This window comes from Primulina eburnea, chromosome 11 (genome assembly GCF_022965805.1).
Source record: "Primulina eburnea isolate SZY01 chromosome 11, ASM2296580v1, whole genome shotgun sequence".
Taxonomy (NCBI): domain Eukaryota; kingdom Viridiplantae; phylum Streptophyta; class Magnoliopsida; order Lamiales; family Gesneriaceae; genus Primulina; species Primulina eburnea.
Genome location: NC_133111.1, coordinates 7,064,034 through 7,078,585, shown reverse-complemented (window position 1 = coordinate 7,078,585; position 14,552 = coordinate 7,064,034). Strand labels below are relative to the sequence as shown.

The window sequence follows — 14,552 nt, the reverse complement described above, 5'->3', positions numbered from 1 at the left end:
ATATGTACTCGTATGCTTACGGAAACAAAAATAGAATTATATGTAATCAGTATCGACTTAAAAATATTTTCATAAAAATAACTTCAATTTAATATTAGTCATTATAATTAAAACTTTAATTCATTAAGTGAGAAGATGATAACTTAGAAAAAGAGTTTTTCTTTTCTTTTTATAGAATAGAATAAAAAAAGAGTTTTAGATTTTCGGTAGAGGATTCGAAAATCTTTTTTTATTGTGTTTGAATGGATAAATTTGATTCTGATTAACGATTTTTGAATTGATGAATTTATCTTAAAACAATTTAATAGATTGATTTCAAGTTAACTCATCTTCTATGAATTTTAAATTCATCGCAAATGCTATTGAAATTATCTAACTTTTTATACAGTTCATTTGAAATCGGCAAAAACTTGTGTGAGACGCTCCTCTTACGGATTGTATTTGTGAGACAGATCTCTTATTTGGGTCATCCATGAAAAAATATTATTTTTGATGCTAAGAGTATTATTTTTTATTGTGAATATAAGTAGGGTTGACCCGTCTCACATATTAGGATCGTGAGACGGTCTCACATGAAACACACTCTTTGAAATTTACTTGGATTTTGTATATCTAAACAAATTATTGGTATTTGAAATCCTCGAAGTGAGAGAATTGCAATTAAAACAAACTTTTAATTGAGGGTGAACGTGAGAACGACCCGGAAAAAAAGCCCGAGATTTTATCTACAAACATGAATTTTTTGTACCATAAATTAAATACAATATTTTTTATAAGATGATCTAAAGAAAAGTATACATACCTGGAAAAAAAACTGAGATTTTATCTACAAACATTAACTTTTTGTACCATAAATTAAAGACAAAAACTTTTGTGAGATAATTTTCTATTTGAATCATCAATGAAAAAATATTATTTTTATGTCAAAAATATTACTTAGGACCATAAATATAGATATAGTTTATCGATCTCGAGAGAGTTAGTAATTAAATTCAATGGCCTTCTTCCTTTTCAGCCCCCTTTTCTGTTTTTCAGCTATATACATTTATAATCATGTGATTATTCTCCGATATGAGACGAGTCGAGCCTGCTGATCTAACTATTTGACTCGACCGCTTTAGACTTCGACTCATTTACATTTCCAGACTCTACCAATCGTGGATAAAGAAATAAAAGGAATATTTTTACATGGAAGGGATAGTGCAAGGGATATATATATACACGAATGAATTTTTGTCTCCAACCCAATAGTAATATAAGGATGATGAAACCAAGGACCGTTCACCAGATAAATGAATTACTGCTGCTTCTTGTACAAGTCTGCTAATGCCCGATAGAGTGCAGAAGCTGCAGGGGGCTGAGGCATAGAACCGAGAAGAATCTCTGTCGCAGAGATGGATGGATTACCGTAGAATCTCTGTCCTCCAATTTAGAATCTCAAAAAGACATCCATTGTGCCCCTTCCCGAGCCATTTCCTATCTGACTCCTCCACTGACTACAATAATTCAATTTTCTAACTAGCACTGCAAAAACAACTTAATTTGGAATATTTTAAAGCAACAGACAACTAATCAAGTACCTTTACTGCAACTGTATGTGTAGCAAGCAGCACAGCTACCATCACCTGCTCTTACATCAGCTTCAGCAGCCCTTCCAAAAATACCAACAGCAGCACCTAAACCTGCTCCAATGGACACATGAACGTTACGTTACCGCCAAATGTTTTCACAGCAGAATCCGTTCTCAACACAATTATAAAATCTGTCACTTCCCCACCAGCCTGCAAAACAAAAAAGCACATATATTGGTATCAGTACATTCAAATTTCAGTATTATCTATCTAAACAATACACAATATTTTTGACATCAAAACACGAAAGGCATTTTGGCGACAGCGGTTAGCTTATCAATAATTACTTGCTTTATGTCTGATAGTTTGTACTGGACAAATATGTCAGTGCCAACAGTGACCCTCTGTGATATACTTTTAAACACAAAAATAATTCATGATGCAGATAATCGATAACAAACGGCCAAAACCAGGTGAAATGGGCTTCACGCATTTTAGTTACACCCACACTAGACTATAATACGGGCAACAACGATACGAAACTAGAAAAAAACTTCAAACCTTTTCCACTAGTACTATAAGGAATTATATCCACCGACTTAAGGTTTCTTGCATATAACATGCACAACTGTTATCGACAAAGATGCATGAAACGGTATTCAGGATATTGTATCAAACAAGAGTAAAATATGTAGAGTTCAAGAAACTGATTACCACAATAACAACCTTTTACAGCAAGTAAACGGACGATAGAGAATAAAAACTAAGAGATCAGGTCCAATCATTCACTCACCAGTGCTCCCCAACCAATGCCAAAGGATGTAATGGCAGACGGCGGAGACCAAGATCCATCTTTTCTACGAGCAATCACTAACCCTGTCCCAACATTGTAAGTAACCATCAAGCCAACCTTGGCAACAGTTATGATGGCAAGGCCCTTGGCTCGCTTAAGTATTGCACCAGGTATAGACTTTTCAGGTGTCAAAGATCCAACCTACAACAAAAAGAATACTGTCTATACATGACAACTAACTTTGACTAATCATGATTCTGTACAGGATTTTGACACAATCAATGACAACACATTTCAAATTGCTCAAGCAAACCCTAATCGTAAGAGGCAGATAAACTGAAACATACAGACAGTTCGGATGTTGCTCCATTGATATGTATTGCAATTAGTAATCATGAGCGTGGAAAATGAGGTGACTTGCAATGCATGTATCTGGCTGTATGAAAGAAAAACCATACCTTAATATAACCTTGAATACTGTTTGTTGCCTTATATATTTCATATTCCATAGATTGGCCCCATGGAAAATTAAGCCAAGAACGCAACGTACTTAGGTCCGTCAAATCATGAGTCGGAAACTGTGACGCACGACTCACTTGGTTGATCAAGCATGATTGGACAGACTCAAGCCGAACACAACACACATCACAAACTCGTTGAGGGTTTCCATTTCTGAATTTTTCAGGCAACAAGCTCCGTCCCTGGGAGCAACCATGGCAGAAAATTCCACCACAAAATCTACAGTGGTGCCTAGAACACATGATTGGATGAAAGCGCACGTTGCACAGCATGCAAGCAGAAGCAGAGCTATCGGGTAACCACTTTGGTGGCTCAGCTTCCAGAATTTCCTTCGTTTTACCAAAGTTGGCATCAGTAAGTGTTTGAGCCATCTCTCTCCAGGCTTGCTCTAGGAGTTGGCTAGACATCTAAGTAATGCTATATCCATAAATATCACCTGAATTCAGAGACCATATTTTCCCTCTGACTGTTAGCAACATTTTAGCAGATAACCGAAAGATGAACTCCAAAACTTTACAGATGCATTATTGAGGAAAAATGAGTTCAAGGTTACAAAAGAAATAATCGCCTATTATCTATTTATAGCTAATGACAAATGGGAGAAAAACGTATTCAACCAAAATAAGAAAACGTGTAACAACTATTGATTATTCTAATACTCCCCCTCAAGATGGAGAATGAATATTGTGAATAGCCATCTTGGACATGAGCTCCCGAAACCGTGCAGGATGAAGTGATTTTGTAAACAAATCAGCGAGCTGCAAACTTGAGGTTACATATAGCACTTTGATAATCCGAACTTGTAACTTCTCTCGCACCACATGACAATCTATTTCAATGTGTTTAGTGCGCTCATGAAACACAGGGTTTGAAGCAATATGTAAGGCTGCCTGGTTATCACAAAATAAAGGTACTGGAGTATTGCAGCATTCTCGAAAATCCTTTAACAAAGAAAGCAACCAGACCACTTCACATGTCGCATTCGCCATTGACCTATACTCGGCTTCGGAAGATGACCTGGAAACAGTTTGTTGTTTCTTGGACTTCCAAGATATCAATGACTCTCCCAAAAGAACACAAAAACCAGAGATTGATCGTCTTGTGTCTGGGCAAGCTGCCCAGTCAGAATCTGAAAAGAAACTGAGTTTGAGGTTGGACGAAGAGCTGTAGAACAAGCCTTGACCTACTGTCCCTTTAACATACTTCAACACAGAATGTACAGCTTGTAAATGTACGTCTCTTGGCTTCGAGACAAATTGGCTCAGTTTGTTTACCGAGTAGGCTAAGTCCGGTCGTGTGACAGTAAGGTAAAGAAGCTTACCCACAAGACGTCTATATACGGAAGGATCAGGAAGTAGTTCACCCTCCTCCTCACTTAACTTTAAGCCTACATCCAATGGTGTAGTCCGTGGCTTGCAACCAGTAAGACCTGTATCAGCAAGCAATTGAAGAGCATAATGGCGTTGACATATAGAAATACCTTGTGATGAGCGTGCCACTTCAATTCCAAGAAAGTACTTGAGGTTACCCAAATCTTTTAATTTAAATTGGTTGTCCAGAAATACTTTCAGATTAGTGGCTTCTTCTTCATTATTTGTGGCGATGACTATATCATCTACATACACCACTAAGGCCAGAAACACATCTCCACGGTGACGAACAAACAATGAGTTGTCCGCATGAGATTGAACAAACCCAATACGAAGTAACGTGGAAGAAAATTTGGCAAACCATTGTCTTGAGGCTTGTTTCAAACCATACAATGACTTGTGCAATTTGCAAACTGCATTCGAAGGTAAAGGCTCCCCCTGTCGTTGATATCCTGGGGGCAACGACATGTATACTTCTTCAGATAGTTCACCATGCAAGAATGCATTATTGACGTCTAGCTGTGTCAAAAACCAGCCATGAATAGAAGCCAAAGCAAGCAAGGTTCTAACTGTGACCAGCTTTGCAACAGGAGAAAAAGTTTCAAGGTAATCGATGCCCTCTTGTTGCGTGTAACCCTTAGCGACAAGCCTTGCCTTATAACGTTCTAAACGACCATCAGCCAAGAATTTGGCCTTATACACCCACCGACAGCCCACAACACGCTTGCCGGGTGGTAGAGACACAATGGACCAAGTCCCATTACATTCCAAAGCCCGCAATTCTTCAGCCATGGCTTGTTTCCATTCAAGTTGAACAACAGCCTGTGAAAAGGTGGTTGGTTCGATAACGGAGGATATAGTGTGTATGAAGGATTTGTGAGCTGAAGATAAACGATGATCACCAATAGCAGAAGACAGGGGATGAGCAGTAGAATTAAAAGAAGGAGAGGCAGTGGTATAACAATGAAAATCATGCAGATGACTTGGGGTCTTGAGTGTTCTGTTGGATCGAGTTGATCGAACTGGATTAGAATGAGGAGATGCAGAAGAAGATTCAAATTGGGTTGGCAAAGCATTGTCAAAGAAAGAATCAAAATGAGAGGAAGCGAACTCAGCTTCACTTGCAAATGGAAAAGTATGCTCATGAAAAACCACATCACGAGAAATATATATCTCATTCGTCTCAAGACTAAGCAGTTTGTGCTTTAAAACCCAATGGATAACCCAAAAATACAGACTTAATGGCACGGGGTGAGAACTTAGTTCGATTACTTAAAAGAGTTGAGCCATAGCACAAACAACCGAAGACTCTTAAGTGGGAATAGGAAGGTGACTTAGAGTGTAACAACTCAAATGGAGTCTTATGTGAAAGTCGAGGAGATGGAGTCCTATTTATCAAATATACAGCAGTTTGAACACAATCATTCCAATAGACTAAAGGAATGCATGACTGAAAAAATAGAGCACGGGCCACATTTAGGATGTGTTGATCTTTTCTTTCCACAGCAGAATTTTGTTGTGGACGTTCAACACACGAATGATGAGAAATGATGCCTTCACTATGAAAGAAATTAGAGAAGTTTAGCTCAGGAGCATTATCTGCCCGAACCGCCTTGATTTTACGCTCAAATTGGGTGGAAATCATCTTGAAAAAAAGGGGAAATATGTCAGAAACATCAGATTTAGCCTTGAGAAAATAAACCCAAGTGAACCTTGAATGATCATCCACAATAGTGAGGAAATATTTATATCCTTCAATACTCAAAGTAGAGAATGGGCCCCAAATATCTAGATGCACTAGATCAAACAAATTGTCACTAACTGAATTATTTGAAATAAAGGATAATCGTCTTTGCTTAGACAATGGACAAACAGGACAATCATAATCTTTTGCTTGACACAGGGAATCAAGAGCTAAATCTTTTCCTATAACAATTAATCTGGAAATAGATGGATGCCCCATTCTAAAATGCCAAAGTTTACATTGGGTTAAAGAAACATTACAGACAGCAGTAGATGACGGATGAACACATGATGTCAGGCTGGAGGTGTTTAGCACATAGAGGTTTCCAACTCGTTTACCCATCCCAATCATCTTGCTCTTGTGGGGTGCCTGAATTTGACAGGAATCAGAAGAGAAAGAAACTGAGCAATGATGATGAGTTGTGAGTGAACTAATTGACAACAGATTGAAGTGAAACTGGGGAACAAATAAAACATTCTGTAGAATGAGATCCTGTGACAAATGAACTAAACCAATATGTGTGGCTGGTACAGTAGAGTTATTTGGCAACGTGACAGTAGAAGTAAGAGGTTTATATGAAGAAAAAAATGATAGAGAGCAACAAATATGATGTGTTGCCCCAGTATCCAACACCCAATCGCAATTAAGAATAGAAACAGAAGCAAGAGACATAGGATTTATACCACTGAAACATGAAGTAGCGGTCTCATGCTGTTGAGTAACTGAATTAGAGCCATAACCAAGCTGAAGTTGCGAACTAAGAAAAGCAATGAGCTGCTTGCAATGCTCAGGACTGAGGGAATTCTTCAAGCCATCTGAATTTTTGTCACTGGAATGACAGACTGGAACAATTTCAGTAGAAGCAGATGTGGTGGCTTGAATATGATTGGCTCGATTACGTTCCTCATTTTTCTTTGGCTTGTATTTAGGATGACTAGGAGGATACCCATGAAGTTGATAGCATTTGTCAGCTGTATGTCCTGGATAGCGGCAATAGGAACAAGTCAGTGGTTTATCACTTTTATTGCCCTTACCATATGAAGAACCTTTAGCAAAAGCTGCTGCAAGAGATTGCTGATTGGTGTGACCACCATAAGCCTCTTTATGTATTGATCGTTGTCTCTCCTCCTGTACTACCAGCGAAAAAATCTTAGACATGGTTGGAAGTGGATCCATCATTAAGATTTGACCTCGTATTTGAGCATATGAATCATTTAATCCCATCAAAAATTGTAAGACACAATCCTGATTTTGATAGTTCACCCACTCTTTCATCGAACCACAAGTGCATACAGAAATCGGTTGGAAATCCTTCAATTCATCCCAAAGAGTTCTCATACGAGTATAATACCCGCTGATATCCATCGATCCTTGTTGTAAACCATTCAAAAGCTTCTTAATCTGAAATATACGTGGAGCATTGCTTTGATGAAATCAATCACGTAAGTCAATCCAAATTTCATGTGCAGTAGAAATGTACATTAAACTATCTGCAATTTCTCGAGAAACAGAATTAAGAATCCAGGATATAACCATGCTATTACAGCGGATCCAAGCACCATACAATAGATCCTCAACCGGAGGACACACAGTTGTGCCATCGACAAAACTAATTTTGTTTTTCGCTGTCAATGCCATATTCATCGCACGACTCCAGGTATTGTAATTGTTACCTGAGAAAGGGTGAGATACCAAAACGAGACCAGGATGATCGCCATTTTGTAGGTAGAAGAGGTTGCTAGAATCTTCGAATACAACTCTCTATCCCTGGCCCTGGCCCTGATTATTGGTGGAACCTTGAGCATTTGAGTTTGGAGCACCTCTCGCCATGGAAGGAATGCAGATCTACTGCGAATTATGCTCTGATACCATTTTAGCAGATAACCGAAAGATGAACTCCAAAACTTTACAGATGCATTATTGAGGAAAAATGAGTTCAAGGTTACAAAAGAAATAATCGCCTATTATCTATTTATAGCTAATGACAAATGGGAGAAAAACGTATTCAACCAAAATAAGAAAACGTGTAACAACTATTGATTATTCTAATACAACATATCGAGAACGACGTCCCACATGGTCATCTCTTTATCTTCGCCAATACAGTCATTCCAACCCATGTCACCCTCAGGCAAGCATCCACCATTCAAATAGAGGCTTCTATTCCATTCTTCTCTTTCAGTTTCTGGTAAAGGTGGAACAGATACAGGTATCCAAATCCCAGTTTCTTCATGAAATGGCGTGTCATAATAAAAATATTTACTTGGTTTTTTATCAATGGTAGCCAAATATTTTGTCTGTCTAACATCCAACCCACTTACTTCATTTGTACCATCTCTATTGAAAGTTCCCTCTCCGTGAACAAGTATATTGGATGTTTCAGAACCTTCACAATCCTGAATCAAGAATGTCACATCAAAATCATTTTCCATAATGAAAAACCATCATGCATGATAGAACATGAAGCTCGGTAGCAATGGCTTAGCCTTTTATGAATGCATGCAACTTATACTTCATTTTTTAAGTATTTCACAATCTGGTAGTGGATGCATCGGTATTGCATGAACAAGAGCAAATGAATGCACTACAGTGAAATTGGATCAGGCCCGACCATTTACGGAAACATAAGGTGACACGGGGGAGCTAAATACAAAAAACAAGGTCCAACTAACCAAGAGGAAAACAACAGCAATTTAGTAAGATGACATGAGGTTTATAGTGGACTTGACAGTTAGAACCAGAATGTCCTGATTGAGTAAGATGGCACGAGGTTTAAGTGAACTTGACAGTAAGATGACACAAAACAAGGCCCTCTGTCACAATGTTAAGATTGGAACTTGGATCTAACTCCACCCCAAAAGCTAGCTCTAGGTGGGAGGATTGTCCAAGCCAATATATGCCACTCAAAGGTTATTTATCCAACCGATGTGGGACAATCAACACACCCCTCTCACGCCCAGGAATGAACATCTGGAGCATGGAGTTTACAAATGACCCAATTGTGGGCAGAACGGGTGGCCTAATTATAGGCAGTCCAACACATAACGGTGAAACCCGGGCTCTGATACCATGTTAAGATTGGAACTTGGACCTAACTCCACCCCAAAAGCTAGCTCTAGGTGGGAGGATTGTCCAAGCCAATATATGCCACTCAAAGGTTATTTATCCAACCGATGTGGGACAATCAACACACAAAGACTTGACAGTTAGAACCAGAATGTCCTATTGAGAAATCAATCTTCATTATCTCGTATGGAAGAAATATGGAACATGTTTCTTATAAATTTCTAGCTTTCTACTAGTATCTCCCAGTCTCCTTCTGGTGACTCATTATCTGAAATGATCCAAACAGCGCTGTCTACTTCCAACATATGAATAGTCTTTGGAATACATCAACTATCTGTACATATTTCATTCCCACGTGAATTGCCACCATGGCACAGCTTCCAGCACCTAACTTTTAAAAGTCTGTCACAGTAGATCAGTGGACACAATACTTGTAAACAAAGGGAAGCCGGGTACATTCATCCACATTATCCCCATTGTCTCATGTACTTTACATTTCACATAATTATAATAAACATTACCGTTCACCAGTGTTCTAAACGGCGGTCGAGGCGGCAGCGGCCCTCGACCGCACCGCCTATACATGAGGCGGGTGTTTTAGGCGACCCAAGCTATATGGCGGTGCCTAGGCGGTAGGCGGCCCTCGACCGCACCGCCTATACATGAGGCAGGTGTTTTAGGCGGCCCAAGCTATATGACGTTGGGGAGGCGGGTCGAGGCGACGCGCAGACGGGCAGTCAAGATTTTGAAGTTGTAGGCAACAATTTTAAAAACCTAGTCAAACTCAACTAATTTTAAATATCAAAACCCTAGCATACCTCACTTTCTTTATGATTTTGAAGTTGTAGGCAACAATTTTAAAAACCTAGTCAAACTCAACTAATTTTAAATATCAAAACCCTAGCATACCTCACTTTCTTTATTTTATTTTTGGTTTTCACTCTCAAGTCTCAACCACCACACATAGTCTGCCACCCACTGCCCGCCGTCGCCGACCGCCGCCAGCAGTCAAAATATTTAGGTTAGGCATTGCATATTTATTATTTATCATACTTTTTTTATAATATTTCAGATTTTGTGATTTCAAAAATTAAATTTTTTTCCTTTTATTATTGATTTATTGTTGAAGATTAATGGCGGAAAAAGATAAACAACTAGAGTGGGAATTTAAGCTAAAGTCTAATGATATTGTTTGGGAATATGAGGTGTTGTATAATAAAGAGAAAAGGGGTCTTTTATCAAATTATAGTACTTTTAAATCTCATTTAACAATCTACCGTACTTTTCTAAAATTTATAAAAATATTGTAAAAAAAAAATTAAAAAAAAAATAAAACTTTTACTCCCCCGCCCTTCCAAATGGGGGGGAGCAAATTATTTCACCTCCCCCGCCTGTAGGGGAGGCGGGGGAGGGAGAAATGGATTTAAATTCTCCCCCGCATGTACGACAGGTGGGAGAGAGTTATTCTTTTTAAAATATTTCAAATGCTTGCCCGCCTATTGCAGTGGCGGGCAAATTTAAATATTTTTAAAATTCTATATATATGTATATACACGAGAAGTTAATTTACATTTTGTATCCGAAGTTTGTCACTTGTATTGTGTTCACAGAAGTTCACTTCATTTTTCAAAGGTTTGTCACTTATATTGTGTTCAAAAATTTGTCGGTATGGATTTGATTTATTTTTCGTCTCAAGTTTTTTTAATAAAATTTTGAATTCTAATAATTTTATACCTTCTGTCTCTTAATTTATTTCAGGAAGTGTAGATTTTGGTATTATCGTGCCTATCTTATTAACAGGTAAATAATATTTCTAAGTGTTGTTAAAATTATTTGTATTCAATTAATTTATTTGATGGTTGTATTATATTAATTTTAATTTATGTTTAGAAATTTTTAATCTTAATTCGTTAAAATCATTATCTTAATTTTGGTTATGATATATTTATTTGTTAATTTGTTATCATAAATATTATTGAAGTGTTTTTATTTATTATGTTTACCTAAAAATGATATATTTGTTTAGAGGGATTTTAAAATGACCTTCTACATATGTATGTTTATAATCAAATTGTACTTTAAGTTAGTTTTTAAAACTAGCACTTAATTAAATTAAATTCCAATTATATCCGTTGAATCATTTTCATAATGACACAAAACATGTTAAATTAAGTCAAATAAGAGGGATTATTTCCTATTATCATCATAATTAAATTTGGTATTAGATTAAATAACTAATCAAACTAACATATTAATTATGTTAATTGCTAAATATGTTAATTAGTTTTTTACATTGTTTTTATGAATACCGACGTTGTTAATATAAATAATCATTTTCACAATTATATTCAAACTATTCTTTAAGAATTTAAAATTTAGATCTAATATTTGTAATATTTCGTATTAAATTTATTACTTTGTATGTAGTAGCGTTTTTTTAAGATTAGATCTAATATTTTGTAATATTAATAATTTGTAAAATGTAGGAGAAAAAATTATGATTTAGTAGTATCATTTAATTAAAATATTAGACATAAATAATAAAATAAAATCTAAAAAAATTATTAGACATGAATTTAATCATCGAGATAAACTTTTATATGTTTATTATTTTTTAGTGTTAAATTAAAGATCACGTAATATAATATATTTATTTCAATTATTATTCGGGAAATTTTAGGGAATAAAATGGGTCAAATGTTTTTTGATCAAAAATGAAAGTTGTAATAATGAAAAAGGTAGTTGAAGATTATAAAATAATGCAATGCTATATAATAAAATTTTTAACAAACAAGAATATTTTAAAAAATAGTGTCTTAAGATGAGCTATAATAATTAAATTTATATCAATTAAATCACAATGAAATTATATATAAATATGTATTTATTTCTAACTGGTAATTTTTTATATATGAAATACAGATGGAATTTAACGCTGGACCAATAGATGGTAGTATTTTATATAGACAAGAAACTCATATATCAAGTGTCATTTCAAAAAACAATTTGGATAGAACTTTAAGGGTGCGGCGATCCGACAATATTATATCCAAATTGTGTGAAGATAAAATACTGCATCATCGCGTTCTTACACGTTTAAATGATATGGGTCTTTATGGCATTATTCGTTGCGGATTCTTCAAATATGATAATCATTTGATTACGGCTCTCGTTGAAAGATGGTGTAGAGAGATTCATACATTTCATCTTCGTGTTGGTGAGGCAACAATAACGTTGCAAGATGTTGAGCTGGTATGGAATCTAAATATTAACGGTTTTGCTGTTACTGGCGTTGACGAATATTTTAAGCCACACGTGTGGCAAAGTCAATGTGCTGAATGGTTGGGTTTTATGCCACACGTAAATCAATTCAGAGGTAATAAATTGGTAATGTCAGTGCTGGATCAATATTGTAGATCAATTTTGATCAACGATAATAGCACACATGTAGAAGTTGAGCGGTATACTCGGTGCGTGACATTGATGATTATCGGAGGATGTATGTTACCTGATTCAGATGGTTGTTCCGTAAATTTGATGTACTTACGTCTTCTCCGAGACACGAATCAGGTTTCAAAATACAGTTGGGGAAGTGCTGTACTAGCATTTCTCTACCGTGAACTGTGTACTGCATCAACTATCGGCAAAGGTGAAATAGCAGGACCAATTTTCATTTTACAGGTATATATAATTTTAGCAATTTTTGATTATTTCATAACATATTTTCCATTGCACATTTATTAATATTATATTTCGTTTATGTATTATTGTTGTAGGTTTGGGCACTTTCCAGAATTACCTTTCTTTGTCCAGATCCATTTGGTGACATTCCAGATGACGATGATCACAATGACCAAATTCTTCCATTTTCTCCATTTGGTGAAAGGTATGTTTATAAATCTTTGGGTAAATGTATTTTTGTGATGTTGATTGCAAATCTATTCCCAATTTAATTTCATTCAGGTGGAACCGTAGTTTCACGTGGACACATACTACGAATCACTCAGTGCGAGTGATTACTAGTTATAATATTGTAATGTCTAAAAAATTATATTATACACACACACACTAAAGATATCAAACAATGTCATAATATTGTTTTACATAAATATTACGTACACATATAATTGTAAATAAAAAATACAATAAAGATGTATATAAAAATATCACTTTAATATTTTTATATTTGTAGGATAAATATTGAAGCACATAATCCACAACTTTCTACTTATTGTGGTCTATATCATAACTTTCCAATCTACCACAAAAATAATTATGAACGATTTGTACGAAAAATATTAAAAAGTTCGTAACATTGAAATTCATAAATTTTATGATATATAAACCAGAAAAAAACGATGATTTATAAATATTAACAATATAATATAATATATATATATATATATATGTGTGTGTGTGTGTGTGTGTGTGTAATATATATAATAAATTGTTTATACATCATGATTTAATATACATAATTATTACGCACACATATATTTTATAAACAAGATATAAAAAAAATTATGTTTATCAATGATCATAAATATTTTTGAAATATATAATTAGGTTCGTTCAATAAAAAATAATAGAAATATTTATCTAATAAGATTTAATTTATGAAATTATGATATATACCTAGAAAAAGATGTCCTTTATCGTGAACAAATCTTTCGTTCTTCGTTCAATCTACAACAAAAAATAATTATGAATATAAATTATTTGTATGAAAATTATTTTTTAGATCGATGTCATTTTCAAAACAAAAATTGATATATCATATTTGAAAAATTAGCGATATACCTCAATCAGGACTGATTGATGCCAAATATTTCTTCACTCCTTAAATTCACCGACGAAACAACAACTCAGGAAAGAATATTTATTATCAGATGCAAAACAAGAAAAATAACTTCAGATATATATAGAGAAACAATACATGAATTCTTTATTGTCTATATTTTAAAAAAAATTTAAAGACAACTCGTGATTCAAATAAATACAAAAACATTAATTATTCGACACAAATTCACGATATTTTCATGACGACATTGAAAGACATGATAAGATAGGACCAAAATTATCAATCAAATATACACCAATATCAATTCATATATAACGACAATAATAATGGTCTCTGCACGTGAGGTCAAATCCATCTTTTTGTATAGTAATGTTAAATCATCTTTTAGATAAAATAAATTCCATTATTTTCGTCGGTTTCTATTAGCCACCAATAATTACACAAAAAACAAATTTATTTTATTATTTAAATTCGCCCGCCACTGCAATAGGCGGGCAAACATTTGAAATTTTATAATTTTAATTCTACCCCGGCTCCTGCGGAGGCGGGCAATATTTTAAAAATAATTAACTGCAGGCGGGGAGAATAAAATTAATTAAAACCCTTCCCCGCCACCCCTACAGGCGGGGGAGGGGAAAACAATTACTATCTTAAGTAACTTCTCCCACTACAGGCGGGGGATGGGAAA

General features: G+C 35.2%; 2 protein-coding genes across 2 annotated transcripts; one reads left to right on the top strand and one right to left on the bottom strand.

The window, feature by feature from the left end:
• Positions 1-1,557: 1,557 nt before the first annotated feature.
• LOC140805323 (LAS seventeen-binding protein 3-like) lies at positions 1,558-3,356 on the bottom strand. Its single transcript, XM_073161592.1, is given in 4 exon segments — positions 1,558-1,710; positions 1,713-1,781; positions 2,365-2,565; positions 2,823-3,356. Coding segments are annotated over 4 exon segments (876 nt in total). The 5' UTR covers positions 3,291-3,356; the 3' UTR covers positions 1,558-1,572.
• An 8,812-nt stretch (positions 3,357-12,168) lies between these two features.
• On the top strand, positions 12,169-13,267 carry LOC140805340 (serine/threonine-protein phosphatase 7 long form homolog). The gene is made up of 4 exons (XM_073161618.1): positions 12,169-12,744; positions 12,840-12,949; positions 13,027-13,096; positions 13,256-13,267. The coding sequence occupies exons 1-4, from the start codon at positions 12,169-12,171 to the stop codon at positions 13,265-13,267; spliced, it is 768 nt and encodes a 255-aa protein (XP_073017719.1).
• Positions 13,268-14,552: the final 1,285 nt, after the last annotated feature.